The sequence below is a fragment of the Salvia miltiorrhiza genome, unplaced genomic scaffold (assembly GCF_028751815.1).
Source record: "Salvia miltiorrhiza cultivar Shanhuang (shh) unplaced genomic scaffold, IMPLAD_Smil_shh original_scaffold_386, whole genome shotgun sequence".
NCBI classification, from domain to species: Eukaryota; Viridiplantae; Streptophyta; class Magnoliopsida; order Lamiales; family Lamiaceae; genus Salvia; species Salvia miltiorrhiza.
The window spans coordinates 199,206-217,784 of NW_026651539.1; the positions used below are offsets into that span (position 1 = coordinate 199,206).

Consider the following 18,579-nt stretch of genomic DNA (forward strand, 5'->3'; position numbering starts at 1 on the left):
CAATTTTTTTGATTTTTCGGTTCGATTCGATTTTTTTTCACAAACTTTCGATTTTTCGGTTTGATTCGGTTCGGATTTTTTAAAATCGAAAAATTGAATTATATTTATAATATATATATATATATATATATATAATATAATATTTTAATTATAATTTTATACTAATATCTAACTTCTAATATTTTTTAAATTTTTATAGTTTTTTTTTTGAATTTTCTGTTTTTTTTTTTCAAAATTTTCATTTTTTTCGATTTTTTTATTAATTCGGTTTTTCGGTTCGGTTTTAATTATAAAAATTTTGATTAATTTGGTTCGATTCGATTTTTTTTTCAAACCGAACAAAAATATGGTTTGATTTGGTTTTAGCAAAAATCGAACCATATAATCGAATGCGCACTCCTATTCCATACGAAAGAACGAAAATACCGTCCACACGTAGAGTTGAAAGGATGGGAATACTCTTATGAGACGTTTACTTTGCATGATTGATTATATGTAGGATTGAGTATTTTTATCCTTTAGAGTAGAATATTTCCAATCTCACAATGTACATGTCATAAGAATAAGATAAAATTAGCTTGAATTATGGAAATAATCAAAGGCCTTGCGATGTCTCAAAGTTGCAATTCATCAAAGTAAATAAGAAATTAATCTTATTATTTTTATCTATCAAGACTAATCATCCAAAATAAACGGCCCATTAATCTAAAAAATTCATATAAATAACTAATCATCTCAAAGACATTTAATTTGAAGGATTAACGTTGATAGATAAAATTAGTAAGACTAAATCCTTATTTACTTAGATGTATTGAAATTTTGAAATATCACAAGACCTTCGATTATTTTTATCATTCAAACTATTTTTTTCTTGATTTTTATACCATATAAAAAATTGAATTGGAGAAATTATATTTTTAAAAACAAAAATATTCAATCATATAAAATAAACTATCATGATTATACAAGGCAAACTCTGTTAAATTGGTTATTCGCACTACACAAGTTCAAATTGCTTCCATCTTGGCTCGTTTTTGCCATTAGTGTTTCAATCCTCATATTTAATTTTGTAATGATAAAAACCCACCATATTACACGCTACACGACTGGAAATTTACCAAAGCGCACAAATATTGTAGCACCTGGAGATTGGCACCACATCAAAACCAAAAAAAAAATTAGACAATTTAATTTTAGTTTTTCCTTTATATCCAAGGGGTATGTTACACATACACAAACAACAAATTAATATAAAAAATTTACAAATTTACAAGCTTCCATTATTTGCACGTCGACCCTCCAAAATTATCTCAATTTCTTCCATCAACTCACAAAACTTGAAGCAGTTAAAATCTTAGGCAGATACGACCCGACCTGTTTGACCATGTTCCAAAGGAGTCAACCCAGTTGACTTGCGCACGTTAGCCGCTACTTCAAAGTATCCCACAAAGATGCGCACTTGCGGCTGGCGAAGCCGAGGCGCTTCTCCTCCAAGTCATAAACCACCTCAAACCCCTGCTGCTGGTAGTTCCCCAGCAGCCCCGCCGGCCCGCCTTCGCTCTCCGCCTCATCCCCACTGTCCATCAGCATCACGCACCCCACCTTCCGCTTCGCCTCGCCGTCCAGGAACTCGTAGAAGTAGTTCCTCCGCGGCATCGCCACCGTCGAATTCCCCCCGAAATGCCACGCCAGCCGCGGCACGTCGTCGAAGGAATCCCCGTAGTAGCACGGGCTCAGCCCCGTCCGCTCCTCCACCCCGCCCGCCCGCCGGTGCGCCGCCGCAACGCGCCGGTTAAATTCCCGCACCACCGCGAGGTAGAATTTCCTTGGCAGCATGGTGAAGGTGGTCCCCGAGTCCACCACCATCCCGCCGTTCCCCCTCCGGTCGACCCGCTGGAGGCTCGCCGGCGCCGGAATTTTGATTTTCCCGATTGAAACCGCCTCGAGGCCGACGCAGTAAAAGTATGAGTGCTTGGGATTGTAGAGCATCGGCGTGTAGCTGTAGTAAACCTCTTCTTCTTCCTCAGAGATATCGCTATTGATCTTCTTCTTCTTCTCGCGCCGGCCGAGAATGAGGGGGCTCGGCTTCAGAACCCGCGCGGCGTCGAATTCGTGCGCGATCAAACAGTAGGAGAAGTAGTTGCCGATCTCCGGCGAGCTGCGGGCGAGCTGCGCCGGGAAGGAGAGGCGTCCGCGGCCGAATCCGGCGACGCCGATTGGCTCGCCGAGGGCGGAGTGGGCGCAGCCGAAGGTGAAATTGGGGAGATTGAGAGACGGCGAGGAGGGGAAGGAGAGGGTGTCGTGGTAGAGCTTTGCGACGAAGCTGCCGTCGCCATAGGCGTAGTAGAAAGGGGGGCAGGGGAATTTGTGGCAGTCGCTGATTTCGATGGTCTCGAGGGGGCAATTGGCGATGGCGCAGAGGTCGGAGGAGGGGAGGGAGGAGTGGACGGCGGAGCAGGAGGGGGATTTGCAGGGGAGGCGGGCGGCGGAGGAGAGGTTGAGGGGGGAGGGGTGGGGGATGGAGGAGGGGGAGTACTTGCCCTCGCAGAGGATGCAGTCGAAGGGGTGGCAGGGGACCCAAACGACGTCGCTGCCGGTGTCCATGTAGAGGGAGATGGTTTGGGGGCCGAGGGAGAAGGAGAGGGTGTAGTCCGCCCCCGGGGAGAGGGGGAGGGAGACGCGCCGCCGAAAGCGGGAGGCGGAGCGGGAGGCGGTGGACTTGAGGAGGTGCGGGGTGGAGTTGAAGAGGGCGGAGGAGAGGGAGTGGGAGAGGGGGAGGAGGAGTGAGGAGAGAGAAGGTTGGAGGGAGGAGAGAGAGAAGAGGAGGAGGAGAAGGAGAAGGAGATGGGGAGGTGCCATTAGAGGAAGAGGGAGGTCAATGAGAGAGTGATGATACTGATAAGTGTGTGTTGATTCACGTACTTGTATTATATATCAAGTCTGTGCGTGTGTAGAGGAAATGAAAGGTGGACAAGAATAAGGAATGGAGTGAGAGGGAGGGTTTTAAAGAGGGAGAATAAAGACTCAAGTTTATTGTCCAATGGAGAATAGTTTATTCTGTTTTTCTATTGGATATAAATTTTAATAAAACAATGGGTGTTTTTTTTTTTTTTTTTTTTTTTGAGGGACAATGGGTGATTTTTATGCAGTTAAGAAATGGTCACAATATTGTATGAAATAAATTATTAAAATCAAATTAAATGTGCATCAGGGTGATTCTTTTATAAATAGAATATTTATAAAAATAAAAAATAAGGAAATAATTTGAAACCATGTCCTAAAAAGAAAAGTGTCATAATTTTGATGGACGCCAAAAATGAAAAAATATCATATTTTTCGTGAATGGATGAAATATTATTTTATAATTATTTATTATAAAATAATAAATGTTTCTCTATTCATTTATTGATAATGACCAAAATTTACTATATGGTGTTCCATTTATAATGACCCAAAATACATTTTATGTCTTAAAATAAGTGAGTATCTTTACTTGATAGTACTATTAAATAATGCTTCCTTAATATGTGTGCCCAAAAAAATAGGACCATTATCAATGGGACGGAGTGAATAATATATAATAAATCTTAATTAATATTGTCACTCAAATTTAAAATTTTAAAAATTTAAATTATTTAATCCTAATAGTCAATTATTGCTTCAAAAATTGAAAATACAGTAAATACAAAATATATAAATCATAATTGAATTAGTGAAAATTAATTAAGGGTTGATTGCATACTATAAATTACCGAACTTTCTACAAATTCTCATTTTGCACATGAACTTTAAAATCTTTTATTAAAATTCTCAACTATTAATTTATTCTCATTTTGCATATTTGTCTATTTTCAGACCAAACTTTGGGCCTGAAATGACGTCGTTTCCATCCAACTACAGTTCTATTTTTTCACACGGTCATGTCAAGTAGATCATAATTATGCCATGTCACTACGATAAAAAAAGGAACTATGCAAAATGAGAGAAAAAAAATTAATAGTTGAGTAATTTCAATAAAATTTTTAAAGTTCGTATACAAAATGAGAATTTGTTGAAAGTTCAATAATTTATATGCAATTAACTTTAATTAATTATATTACAATTATACTAAAAAAATAAAATATTAAAACTAATGACAAAATTATAAAAAATTGAAAATGTGAAAAAGGGCAAAATTGAGATTTATAACAATTATAGATAGTAAAAATTAAAAAGTGGCTGCCAAATTGGTGGTGACGGTAGTATCCTTGATTGAATGCGACTGAACTTAAATTCAGAGTCATAGACATTAGTCACATTACAAAACGTTACTTGACTATCTTTCATAGTTTTTTGGGTACATATATCATCAGTGACACATTAGTTAGGTTCGTGGAAGAAGTCGTCAATCATATACGGCCCATATTACGTCAGCTATGGATGTGATAAGGGTGATTCTATTCACAGCCCCTATTTTACTCCTTATAACCTCTTTTTTAAAATACTAATAATAATTAATTAGAAATTTACTATTTTACCCTATATTCTATAGCCCCAAATTAAATTAAATTTTAAATTCACCATTTCTATTTCTTTTAGCCATAAATTTTTGAGGTTTCTCTATAGCCCGATTTTCTTGTAATTGCTAATTGTTCATTGTTGAAATCGCCCGTTACCAAGAACATGCAAATCCCGACTCCTGGAATTTGCCGATGAGCAAATTATGCAGGAATTTGTTGTTACCAAGAACATGCAAATCCAATTCCTTATTTGTTTGCGTTTCTTTCTGTATGAAGCCCACCCCTCCCCATCAATCCCGCTACCAAAATCCTACCCAGAAGATAACTGTTATTAGGGTTTGCAACATAGCTGAAATCAGAATTTGTTTCAATCCTATTTAGTTTGTCGAAACTACCTGTTTTTTAAATTTGTTGATGTTTGAATTGTTGGGATTCAATTTGTATGGTTCTGTGCTTGATTTCTTTGTCTTCCTACTGATATATATGTATAGTCGTATAGCTATAGTATGAGATGGATGTGAATCGCTTCATTTGATTCTATATTTTTACTGAATGGTAGATTATTTAGTTTGAGAATTGATGATTGTGTTGTAGAACTATAGAAGTAATTTCTTTTCGTATTTTGAGGTTGGATATCCCCGGTTGGAGGTTTCAACAATGAACAATTACCAATTACAAGAAAATCGAAATATAGAGAAATCTCCAAAATTTGTGGCTAAAAGGAAATTAAAATGATAAATTTAAAATTTAATTTAATTTTGAATTATAGAATATAGGGTAAAATAGTAAATTTTTAATTAATTATTATTATTATTTTAAAAAAGAGGTTATAAGGAGTAAAATGGGGGTTACAAATAGAATCACCCATGTGATAAATATAGTAGAGATTGTTCGGTGTGTTTCTTTATTCTAGTTTTAATGTTTCGTCTTAATTAACTTTTACATTAAACTAAATTAATGTATTGATTTAATAGTAAAGTAATTAATATTTAAAATTCAATATTTTAAGTTCAGAGTTCATATGTATTTACAAAGTACAAAGTTCGATTTATTTTTGTTCCTTTAATTCGAATAAAAAAATATTTACAAGGCAGAAGGTAGTGTTGATGAGAGAGACAGAGAGAAAGAGAGTGAGGGGTAGCAGGAGACGACCGCGGTGGCGGAGGGCAGCCGGCGGAGGTAGAGGAAAAAGGAAAAACACGGAGGGGGAAGAAGCAGCGGCACCAGGACAAAGAAAGAAAGAGGGAGAGAAGAAAAAAAAGTGTCGCGGAGGTGAGATATCGCTGCAGCAGCTCTGGGGGTTTCGCGGAGGTGAGATATTTACATTAAAACACATCAAAGTGCAGCCACGTTTTGAATTTTAAATTAAAACCTTAGAGCATGATTACTTTAAATGGTGAAGTGAAGAACATGCTTTATTTGAGAGTACAAATGGATACATGCATTGGTGGAAGGCATCCCTCCCCTCTACCCCCTATTTTCAGCCCACCCTTTCTCTTCAAGTGCAAATTTCTTTCTTCATGTCCTTTCATTCCAAGTGAAAAACCTAAGGTAAGACAAGAGCTCTCTCCCCTTTCTCTCCCCTCTCCATTTTGCGCCACCACACACACATACCTTGACCAAGGTTTTTCATCCATCATCTCACCACCCAAAAGCATCCCCTTGAAGCCTAAAGCAAGCTAGGAAAGCAAGGGAGGATGTGAGAGAAGGATTAGGGCGTAAAGTTAGAGTGAAGATTAAGCTACAAGGATGCATATCTCTTTGACTAAGTCTTGAAATGAGCATGGATATTTGTTTTATATGCATAGATATGAGATATATCATGTCTTGGTGTGTGTCATGAATTTTATTGATGGGTTTGGTGACTTTTTAAGGTTTAAGAACCAAGTTTAGGATGAGGGTTGCTCAATTTGGCTCAAACCTTGATGTTGTCGCTCAGGCCATACTCAATATAGAGGGGCAAGGCTGAAGTCTGCCGAAGGCACATTGTCACAGCAGTGGTTTGTAACACAATTTCAACCCACCAAATGGTTTATAAAAATTCTCCAATTTTACCAGTGTGCATGTCTGTATGTCTTTTGCCTTGTGGTAAATTTCAAATTTTTTCGAGCTCTTAAGAATATTTTTTGATTTAAAAAAAATTGTTGTTCAAATTAGATCCAGTTTTAGTAGATCTCTTCCAATTGGACATAAGTCCAGTTTTAATTGGTGAAAACCCTTCAAACTCGAGTATGTTGTATTAGACTTCTTCAGCTTTCTTTAGCCACTAGCCTCACCATTTTTGGGTGAGGAAAACGACCGCTATGAATTTATGAAGTTCAGTGCTTGGGTGAGGACAACAACCACTATGAATTTATGAAATTCAGTGTTGTCCCAGTGAACTTCCCAATAGGTTCTGTATAGCCTACAACTTTGGGAATGCAAGGGCCAACCTAAATCGTTGAGTTTTGAGCCCATTTTTATACGGAGCACTATTTTGTATGTTATGAGTCTCTGTGTCAAGTTTCAGCATTTTGGAAAAGCCCAAGTTTGTTTTTGCAATTTTTGTTTCATATGTTGATTTGAAACCCAGTTTGAGCACTGATTTTGAAGTATAAATATCTCTTGATCCATAAATCTTTTAGGGTTGAGTTCAATTGGAGAAGTGTTATACACTTTCTCTAGAGTCTGGATTAACCTTTTAGGTTCCCAGTGGACTTTAGAAATGGGAGATGTAAATTTTTTAATGTAGCCAAGTGAGTTAATGACCAAGTTCAAGTCTGGAAAGTCTGGAATTTTCAGATTTTACTTAGCAAGTGTCTATCTTTGTGAGGCCATATTTTATTTGTTTGATCTCTGATTTTCTCAATTCAAATTGGAAAATGATCCTTGCAAGTTCTAATTTCCAGAATGTCCTCTGGAGCCTCCATATTAGAGCTTTAAAGCATAAGTATGGTTTGTTTGAAAACAACCCCTTCAGAGATCAAAAGTTTTTAAATAAAATTTAAGTGTTGAGAGTGATCATTTTTCAAAGATTATTCACTTGAGTTAAGTTGCATATGCATGATAATTTAAATATGTTTTGTGCAAAGTTTTAAAGAGAATGGGTTGAGTTAACCTAGTTAAGGCACCAAAACAAGTAAAAAATGAGTAAAAGTACACATAATCTCTAGATTTTATTATGTTTTAAGAACCATAGAGTAGTTTGACCTAGAGAACCTTAGATAGACAATAGTTTCCGTTATCTATAGCATGAGCTAAGATTTAATATTCGTCTTGTAGGGGTTGATCCACAAGACGGTTCTACAGCCTAAGCTCAGTCTCCCACACCAGATTTTACAAGTGGGTTATATTTTCGAAGTAAGTTTGGGTTAGTAATCCCACTCTTTTAAGGTTAAAGCAAATGAATTTTATTTGTGAATGCATGCAAAGTTTTTGTTTGGTTGTTACAAAGTTATAAGTCGGCTTCGCCTGAAAGAGTCGGGTTCACTCGAATAAGACGATTGGCCCTGACCCCAACATGGGATCATAGTATTGTACACAAGTAGAAGTCTAAGTATGGGCAGAGTCGGCCGGGTCCCCCATACCTAGCACCCAGCAAGGTAACACCAAACCCAAAGTGCGCACGTTTCAGGAGCTCAGACTCACAGTAAAAGTATTTTTGAATTATAGTAACTATTTTCTTAAAGTATTACTATATTTCTGGCAAGCATGCATTTTACCAGTAGAAAATTCTTTAAAATAAGTTTTAAAGAAAATGACATTAACTTCACTGAGTGCACTAGTATTCAACCCAATTTTTTTTTAAATCTTTTGCAGATTGATGAGGATCCGGGTGCAGTGAAGGGTGAGTGGTGGTATTGGTCAGGAACAATACAAGCACGTCAAGATCATCATTGACAAGATTTTCTCTAGTTGGTCTCATGTCTTTGAATGAGTCACCTTCAGTTTCCCCTAGTTAAACTTAATTTTTGAACATGCCCTACGTGGCACCTAAGAACAAATTTTATTTTATTGACAATTGGAAAATTGAGTTGTTCTTGAGTATTCGACTTCTCTTTTTTTATATAGTTATCCAAGTTTGACTGAAGTCTTCATACCTGCATCAAATTGGGTTTGCCTTGAGCAATCTCTCCAAATTTTAGATTAATTATTTTTGCTAATTAACCTATTTTAGCAGAGTAGTTGGGTTAATTATTTCCGCTAATTAACTAGCTAGTTAGTAAAGCAGTTGAGTAATTATTTTAGTTAAACCACCCAAAGCCTACGTGTAAGTCCCTAAATAAGTGGGACCATCACAAGTGGGCGGAGGGGAATTTTTTTTAATTTTAAATTTTTAAATCATTAACGGTGTACTTATATATTTACATTAAAAAGATTAAATTTTTTTATTTTTTAACTCATAAATATTATTTGCTTTTATTAAATAATAATGTATAAATGAACCTATTAACCCCCGTTCTATATATATAATAATAATAGTGTATAAACTGACCGGCATATTAATCCCTCTCTCTATATATACTTGCATAAAACAACACCTTCGTGACCAAACATGACAAAATGAAACCAAATGATATAAATAAATGATGACAAAGACGATAAAAGAGGAAAGACAATGGTGTGGCATTCTTTCTTTATTTGAAAATTTGGCACACCAAAGAAAACAAAGATTGAGGAAGTCCAAATGGCAATTTTGCCACCTGTATATTGAGTGCTTATTTTAATTTTAGCCACATAAATTTGGTGCGTCACCCAACTCTAATGAAGTAATGATATGAAACCACTACATGCTAAATTTTATGCATGGCAAGTAACAGCTACTCTTTTCGTCCCCGCTTACGACGTTTTAATTTTGTTTTTGAGAGGTTCTATTTAGAGATGTCAATCTATGGGGCCAGTCCATCAGATTTTGGGCCAGCCCTATCAGGTTTCGAATTAATTGGGTGTGGGCTAATCGAGTTGGGGATTTTGTCGGGTTATAAATTTTCAACCCTAACCCTAAACGTTCGGGTTTCGGGCTAGCCCATCGGACTAGTCGGCTTAAATGCGTAAAATAAAATAATCATTTGTATTTTGTTATTTTTAATGATCTAATGTATAATGTATAAAATATACATAGAAATCAAAGATATAAATTATATAGCAAACATGAAATGCCAAAAATATATGATATTGAAAAAAACACCAAGATTGCATAACATATAAAATAAGTTGGTAATAATAAAATGTTCAATTTTGTTAACGAAAAAATAATAAAATATCCAACAATAGTTTGAATTCATAGAAGCAAAGCATCTCAAAAATACAGAAAAATGAAATGATGAGACTATATAATATTTTGTCATTTTTTTATTTTTATATCTAAATATTTAATATTAAGTATTCGGGTTTCGGGTTAGCCCATCGGGTTAGTCGGGCCGGCCGTATCGGGTGCCGGGCTATTCGGTTACGGGCTAATCGGATTGTAACTTTTATCGGGTTGAAAATATTCAACCCTAACCCTCTCGGGTGGCGGGTTAATCGGGCCAGCCCACGGGTTTCGGGGCTAGACTGACATCCCTAGTTCTATTCCTAATATTTAAAATTTTAAAAATAAATAAATTATTATATTTACTCTTTCTATTTTTAATCATATTTACTTTTCTACTACTTTCTTTTTTATTTATTTTATCTACATTTCCTCAATTTGCATGCCCTATATTTTTGGGACGTTTATTATTTTGTATGAAATATAATAATTTATTTATATTTAATTTAATTAGCTACATCAGTTTTGTCCGAAGATCAAACAGGTCCACTCAAAAAATATTTTTCAAAACACTATTTTTGAAGTGTTGGGATTTGAAAAAAAACTCAATAAAGATATTTTAAATTATCTCAAAATTCTCAATTAAAATGATGATCCAACAAATTTTGTTAGATCAATCAAGTTATAGAAAGCTTAAAGAGAAAGAGCTCTATGATTAAGGGAAGAGCTAAAGTTGAGCTGACGAATAGAAGAAAAATGTGATTACTAAGCCGGCCAATTAATTCAGAATTTCATCCTAAAATTAAAGGTTGTAATTGAGTTTATGTGCATCTAAATGAAGTTAGGTGAAGATTGAGATAGGAATATCAATTGGAAGAAGATAATGGAACTTAACTCTGCAGTTAATATGTTCAAATTTTAATACCCTCTTAACGGTAATTGAAATTTAATTTGAATTCACCATCTCTCCGAACAATTAATAGATAATTCATATTGCTATAAATATAAAAGATTTCTGTGTCTCATAAATGGGAAGTGAATAGAAGACACCACAGACGCCCGGCCCATAGAGATACGACAAAGACGAGACGAGGCGAGGCTCCAACCGCATTCTTTAATCTTTTTTTCAATGAAACAAAATGTTGTCACATCTTAGTAACTCATGTCGGCTGTCTAATGTTTTCTTTTAATCTTCACTCCTTATAGTTGCAATAACATATTCTTATCATTGTCCATTCGCATACATCATACATGATACATCCATATGTATATATGAGGTTGGGTTTACTGAATTAATTTTTTAAATTTTATTATGTTAATTAGAAATTTTAGATATATATATATATAAAGACTTAAAATGATTCTTATTTTATATCTTAAGAATATAGGGGAGGGCTAAAATAAGTATAAAATAAAAATTATTTTCAACCCTTAGATCATCAAGATCTACGGTTGATTCATCATCATGTTGGATGAATTCATGATCCTGAATCTCAAAGGTAGCAAAAATTTATTTTTCGCAATTCATACCTTTATACAGCGAATTCATACGTGTTCTACATAAAATTTATACATTTTTTCTAGTTCTTATTTCTTATTTTAAGGAGTGGATTAAAATAAAAAAACCTTTTAGAATATAAAATAGGAATTATTTTTAGTCCTTGGATCACAGGATCTACGATTGATTTATCAACTTGTTGAATGAATTCATGGTCCTGAGTTTGAATCACATAGGTAAGAAAAAATTTATTTTTCGCAATTCATACATTTATACAGCGAATTCATATGTATTTTACACAGGATTTATAAATTTTAGGTAATTCGTATTTTATATGTTAAAAAATATTTATACCGTAGCCCTCTCATATATATATATATATACATATATATATATAGGGGGCGGTTATTCAATAAACCACCCTTATTTTAAGAATTACGAACCAGCAAAAATGCATGAATTTTATGTATGACACGCATGAATAAACTGTATAAAGGCATGAATTGCGAAAAATAATTTTTTGCTACCTTTGGGATTCGAACTCTGGACCATAAATTTATCCAACAAGATGATGAATCAACCGTAGATCTTGATGATCTAAGGGCTGAAAATGGTTCCTAATTTATATTTTAAGAAGCGTTCTTATTTTAGCCTTCCCCTATATATATATATATATATATATAGGGTTAGATTTTCACACACACACACACACACACACACACACACACACACACATATATATATATATAGGGGAGGGCTACGGTAAAAACACTTCTTAAAATATAAATATAAACGTTTTTTAATGTACGAATTTTATCCAACAAGGTTACGAATTCATCAAACATAGTTACGAATTATGAAAAATAATTTTTTGCTACCTTTGGGATTCGAACCCTGGACCACGAATCAACCGTAGATCTTGATGATCTAAGGGCTGAAAATCATTTATATTTTATACACTTAAGAGCACTCCCAGCAGATCACCTAAATGCACCACTAACTCTAAATTTAAGCTAAAACAATTGAAAATGAGATAAAAAATTCATCCAGCAGATCCCCTAAATTGGATGGGGCCCACAAAAAATTTTACACCCACCTAAATTCAATCTTAAATTTACACCCACCCTAAATTTATTTTAAGTTATAATTAGTAGGGTCCACACATAATTATTGTTTTAATGTAGAAAATAGGAGATCTGGTGTATCCATTTATAAAATCGAAATCCTAAAATTAAATAGGGAAGCTTTAGGGAGGAATATAGGAGCATAATTTTGGGATTTCTGCTGGGAGTGCTCTAAGAGTGTTTTTATTCTAGCCCTCCCCTATATATATATATATATATATATATATATATATATATATAGGGAGAGGTTCAAGAAAGAACCATAAATAAAAAGAGACCGGAGAACCATTTTCAGCCATTCGATCATCAAGATCTACGGTGGATGCATCATCTTGTTGGATGAATGCAGATCCTGGGTTCGAATCCTGAAGGGAGCATTTTTATTTTTATTTTTTTAGTGCATTAATTTTAACAGCGAATGCATTAATTTTTACAGTTGATGCATTAGATTTGATGGTTCTCTGGTTCTCACAAATAATGTAGTTCTCTCTAGAACCACACCATATATATATATATATATATATATATATATATAGGGTTAGGTTCAATGAAAAATGCCTAAATGTAAGAAAGAAGAGAGAAGTAATCTCATCCGTTGATCTTATCTAATCTAACGGACATGATTTGTTCACGCCATGTTCAACGGATTTTTTCGTTGAACATATGGGGGGTCGAAACCCAGAACCCCCAAAAATATTGTATATGTTCACGAATGTTCAACGAAAAAATCCGTTGAACATGGCGTGAACAAATCATGTCCGTTAGATTAGATAAGATCAACGGATGAGATTACTTCTCTCTTCTTTCTTACATTTAGGCCTTCTTCATTGAACCTTGGACTATATATATATATATATATATATATATATATAACTATATAGGGGAGAGTTCAATGGAGACCACCTAAGTGTGCGAAGAACGGAGACCAAATCCTGTGCGTCGATTGCTTGCGATCTAAAGGTCAAAAACGTGCCTGATTAGATGAGATTATTTTCGTTCAATTGAGCACCAAAGGTTATATGTGTAATTCCGGCTAAATGATTTCCGTTACAGTAAAAGGTTTACATAAAATCAAATTATTTAATTATAGAAGATATGTGCTTGAGATATGGCTTTACGTGAATATCGCTGAATTCCATTCTAACCGTTTTTTTTTCCTTCTTCCTTGTCGGTTTCAGTTCTGAAATCCAGAAGAGAGTTTTATGTCAAGCATTTGTGATATGGAGTCTCAAGATAATTGCTATGAATTCGTATGACTCATTAAGTAATCTTTGTAATAATATCAATTATACGTTTTCGGAAATCATGTACTGATTTTATTGTTCGGAGTTTTGATTTTGATTTGAAGAACCCTGAAGTTTATCATTGTATTGATTTCCTTCGGAAATCATGTTTTTGATTTTATCATTATCATTATCGTAGATTTATGCAATGGAAGTTTTAATTTTTTCAATGGATTTCACAGGAGTTAAATACAGAACACGGTTGTCTATGATCCTAGATTTGGCAATGTATATTCAACGAACATAGGTATGAACACAAGTTCATTTAATATGTTCGCTCTATATACACAGGGAAATCACCTCTTAATTTAATAACAAATCAAAGATGCGTAAACAAATTTGGCGGTGGTGTTGGGAAGGTGGGTTGCCACGTTCAAAGCTACAACATTATAATAATGCAAATAATTTTTATTAAAAAGTCAGTAAGATTATATCAAGCGAACATAGTAAACGAACATTGCATGGAGTCATCAGACAAATTTGTTTAATCGTTTATTAGCAAGGAACACAAGTATGAACACAAGTTCATTTAATATGTTCGCTCGATATACACAGGGAAATCACCTCTTAATTTAATGACAAATCAAAGATGCATAAACAAATTTGGTGGTGGTGTTGGGAAGGGGGAATGCACCACGTTCAAAGCCACAACATTATAATAATGCAAATAATTTATATTAAAAAATCAGTAAGATTATATCAAACGAACATTGCATTGAGTAGTCAGGTAAATTTGCATGGAGTCATCAGACAAATTTGATTCATCGTTTATTAATAATGAACAAAAATATGAACATAAGTTCCTTTAATATGTTCGCTTGATAAAAATATTCAAATTTTTAATGTTCCATGTTCAGTTGTTATGTTCATGTAAACGGACAGAGTTCATAATACTAAAATTTTTATAGTTTTGTCATAAGTCAACAGTCAAACATTTCCAGGACCCATTATAACAACTCTTAATGCTTAACACATCAAATGTAGTATAAATGTTTCCCACACAAACATCTGCGTCTATAATGTCAAACTCCATAGGAATAAAAAATAAGATTCGAACATAAGTTTAAGAACCAATCAACAATATGTTGGCATTGAAACCTTTATCACTGCTAATCTTTGCATAATATTCTGAAGCTTGATCTCTCACTATCACCCTCTTTTCATTCTGCTCCCATCCCACCAGTGTAGCGCAATAACGTACTCGCAAAACGCAGAGATGCCTTATGTGTGACACTGCTGACGTGCACTTCCAACTAGATGAATAATCACCCATGAACGTCTCTAGATGTCGCATCGTATATATCCCGGTGTCCTCTCTGTTCATCCCATCGGCCCATTTCAACTTAACTACATGAAGCTTTGTCTTGAAGACCTTAGTTGTCCTATTTTCTTCGCCAGAATGACACAGGTAATCAACTAAGAGTTGACACTGCAAAGATATTTTAGTAAATTTATTAGGAATGATATCGCGATACACAAATTTTTTCTGCAAGAATCATATTAAACATTAAACCCCAACTTACAAGAAGGTTGTGTACTCGTTCATAATCTTTCATCCAAACATCTTCGTCTACAGCAACCATGCTGTCTAGCACAAACATTCTTTCCCTTTTGGTATCGACACACATGACATAGTACATCTCGTTATCTTCTATTGGAAAGAAAAACTACAAAGACAGTTCAACGTATTAAAAAGATAGGCATCAAATATTATAGGTAATCATATAAAATACATACATTCAATACTCACCATATCAACTAGATGTAAAGGTCTCTGTTCATAGACGCTTAACTCAGTGCTCAAAAAATATTTCATACAAAAAATATATATTACTCACGTTCATACTAAGGTTCATATAAAAGGTTGTAAAACTACTTAATGTTTATCTATACTGTAATTATCAAACACATGTTCGTAACCATGTTCACTTTATATGTGTATAGAAACCATATATTATAACCAATGATGTTAAACAATTATCACGTTCATATTCAGTATGTAAAATGTGCATATCAAAGTTCATTTAATCTCATGTGAAAGACATAAGATCCATCATTCACCTAAAACATGGAGTCCAACCAGCAAGTGGTACATGTATTTATTCATTGTTACCCTGTGAGAAGTCTATCGAATCTTGTTGCATTCTCTGCAAGTTCTAACCCATAAGTTGCAGATGCATCTTTCAAAACCTCCTCCTTGTACTTGTTCTTCTCCCACATAACAATCGTTGAACAGTATCGCATCCTCAGTATTGCTATATGATGATCGGTGGCATTCACTATTCCATTCAATAGAAGTATCTCCTTCAAACGTCTCCATATGCCTCATAACATACAACGCCGCATCGACCGCATTGTTCTTGTATGCCCAATTGATATCAACGACTTTTACAGATGATTTTGAAACTGATGCCAAACTTAAATCTTCATTGCTGTTTTTCAGGAAATCAGCCAGTAGAGATCGCTGAAATGACAATCAAATATACATAAAAAATACGATAGATATATATAGATGTGCAGGTGCTTATAAACTAGACAACGTACTATAATATCACACAAGACGTTGTAGTTCGATCCAATAGGATGGTTGTTCACCTCCGCAGAAGTATCCAAGATGAAAATCAGCTCTTTCTGCAAATCAAAACAGATAACATAAGGTTGTTCATTAGGGAACACAGGGAAGAAGAACTGCATAGCAGTACAACAAAAAATAATAATTAATAACTGTATAGTAACAACATAAAAAACATATCATTTGATTGATACAAGATCATGCTACCAAACGCACCAACATCTGATGATCATATAAAAGATGCACAAATTCTAGTAATGAAACTCTGAAATAATTAAAACCCAAATAATTGAAATAAACAATATTTCATGACAAAACAGAGTTTGATTCAGCAACAGCATATCAATATTTCATTCATCAAAATAATTTTAATAAGCTTAATTCAACAAATATATTGATTCAAAGAAATGGCGCATACCTCATAAATTTTCTGGATACACAGAATGAAGTGCGTGAGTTTTCTTTTCTTGTGTATATTTAATCTGAGCTTCGCAATCCGAAATTTCAATGAATGAAGCCGTAGAACGGGTTGACGATTCACAAATCTTTTCGTCGATGATGTTGACCTACTGATTCGAATCATACAATATCTGTTCATTGATTATGAGATTACCGCACCAGAATAGGAATGTAGATTTTCACGGAATTTCGTTAAACATACCAAATTAAATCTTAATTTGTATTACTTTTATGCCCTTTAGCGTCTGATATTAATATATTTAATATTAATAATTGGGCGAAAATTCATTTGATTGAATCATCTGATCCGTTGATTCAAAACAATCCAATGGTTATAATATGGTCTCTATTCTTTATCTAGGTAGGTGGTTGTTGTGGAAGCTAACCCTATATATATATATATATATATATATATATATATATATATAATTATATAATTATATTGGATCAAATATATATGGTTGATTTTCACATGATCGTCTCTCTAACCATATGTTTGTTATTTTGTTTAGTTGTGTCTTGTATAGTGAATATTGTATCATATTTTTACTTTTTTCATTCTTTTCATATATTTTCTACACAAAAACTCATGTGAAACCGATTTTACCCTGAAACTGGTTTCTAAGGAGACCACCTGTATTTTCTAAGGTGGATAATTTTTCTTGGGGTACATGGAAAAAAAATCCTAACAATCAATTATTTCTCATTTTCACTTTAATCTATGATAATATCATTGTGAGGTATTGATTTTATAATATATATATATATATATATAGGGTGTGGTTCTAAAGAGAACTACATTATTTGTGAGAACGGGAGAACCATCAAATCTAATGCATTCACTGTAAAAATTAATGCATCCGCTGTTAAAATTAATGCACTCAAAAAAAAAAAAATGCTCCCTTCAGGATTCGAACCCAGGATCTGCATTCATCCAACAAGATGATGCATCCACTGTAGATCTTGATGATCGAAAGGCTGAAAATGGTTCTCCGGTCTTCTTTTATTTATGGTTCTTTCCTGAACCTCTCCCTATATATATATATATATATATATATATATATATATATATAGGGGGCCGCTCCAATGAGACCCCCTAATTTTAGTGAGATCTAGGGTACAATCTGATGCGTTTATTTTATCAATCATATGACTGATACTGTACCTGGAGGGAGATTTTTTTTTTTGCAGGGTTCGAATACTGGAAGGAGCAAAATATTTTAAATTTTATTATTTATTAGTATATACTGCATTGTTCATCAGTATATACTGTCTTGTTCATCAGTACATATGTCTTATTCATTAACAATTTTTTAAATTTTGTTTTTCACCAGTATATACATCTTGTTCATTAGGTATAAGTTTTGTTCATTAGTATTATATGTCTTATTCATTGTCTTATTCATTGTCCTAATTTATATAGCAGATGCATTGATTTTAATGGTTCTTATGTTCTCACGATAAGTGTGGTTTTCATTATAACCACACCCTATATATATATATATATATATATATATATATATATATATTTTCATGTTTCTCATTCTAGAGAAAATGAGATAAAAAAAATGATTGCGATAGAATTTCCCTATCTTCTCCTATCCCATCTACAAAACTGTGTAATAAAGCAAAATATATTTAATGGTTTTTTCTTTTTCTTAAATTTCATCATTTATTAAATTCGAAACATGTCAAATAAATCAATTTATCTTTGATCAAGTGAAAAGAAAAGGAGAAATATTTATTTTTTAGGATATGAATTCATTTTCCTATTCACGTTCAATTCTCACAAATGATTGGTTGCATCTACCAAACCAATTTTTAAATAAAAGTTGATTTCTTTTTAAATAAAAATCGGTTCTCTATACGAAACCGATTTTCAAGTTACGAAATCGATTTTAAGTAAAAAAACAA

General features: G+C 33.9%; 3 protein-coding genes and 1 long non-coding RNA gene across 10 annotated transcripts; 1 reads left to right on the forward strand and 3 right to left on the reverse strand.

Annotated features, from left to right (window-relative positions):
* Positions 1–1,178: 1,178 nt before the first annotated feature.
* LOC131004395 (probable aspartyl protease At4g16563) lies at positions 1,179–3,044 on the reverse strand. The gene has a single exon (XM_057931076.1). The coding sequence runs from the start codon at positions 2,857–2,859 to the stop codon at positions 1,429–1,431; it is 1,431 nt and encodes a 476-aa protein (XP_057787059.1). The 5' UTR covers positions 2,860–3,044; the 3' UTR covers positions 1,179–1,428.
* Positions 3,045–5,371: 2,327 nt separating this feature from the next.
* On the forward strand, positions 5,372–8,568 carry LOC131004396 (uncharacterized). 7 transcript variants are annotated; one of them, XR_009094992.1, is made up of 3 exons: positions 5,415–5,810; positions 7,761–7,848; positions 8,298–8,568. XR_009094992.1 is itself a non-coding variant. In XM_057931078.1 (3 exons), the coding sequence occupies exons 1-3, from the start codon at positions 5,880–5,882 to the stop codon at positions 8,300–8,302; spliced, it is 264 nt and encodes an 87-aa protein (XP_057787061.1). In that variant the 5' UTR covers positions 5,817–5,879; the 3' UTR covers positions 8,303–8,568. The 7 variants fall into 7 exon arrangements, 2 of the variants coding, with proteins under 2 accessions (XP_057787061.1, XP_057787060.1); XR_009094990.1 differs by having other exon boundaries at positions 5,416–5,810; positions 7,761–7,838; XM_057931078.1 differs by lacking the exon at positions 5,415–5,810 and adding an exon at positions 5,817–6,050.
* Positions 6,029–6,520, reverse strand: LOC131004397 (uncharacterized). Its single transcript, XR_009094993.1, has 2 exons — positions 6,421–6,520; positions 6,029–6,160 (listed from the first exon to the last, which is right to left on the reverse strand). It is a non-coding gene; the product is annotated as an uncharacterized LOC131004397 (long non-coding RNA).
* A 7,057-nt stretch (positions 8,569–15,625) lies between the features above and the next one.
* Positions 15,626–17,054, reverse strand: LOC131004398 (uncharacterized). The gene is made up of 3 exons (XM_057931080.1): positions 16,625–17,054; positions 16,179–16,265; positions 15,626–16,098 (listed from the first exon to the last, which is right to left on the reverse strand). Exons 1-3 carry the CDS (start codon positions 16,802–16,804, stop codon positions 15,760–15,762), a joined length of 606 nt encoding a protein of 201 aa, XP_057787063.1. The 5' UTR covers positions 16,805–17,054; the 3' UTR covers positions 15,626–15,759.
* Positions 17,055–18,579: the final 1,525 nt, after the last annotated feature.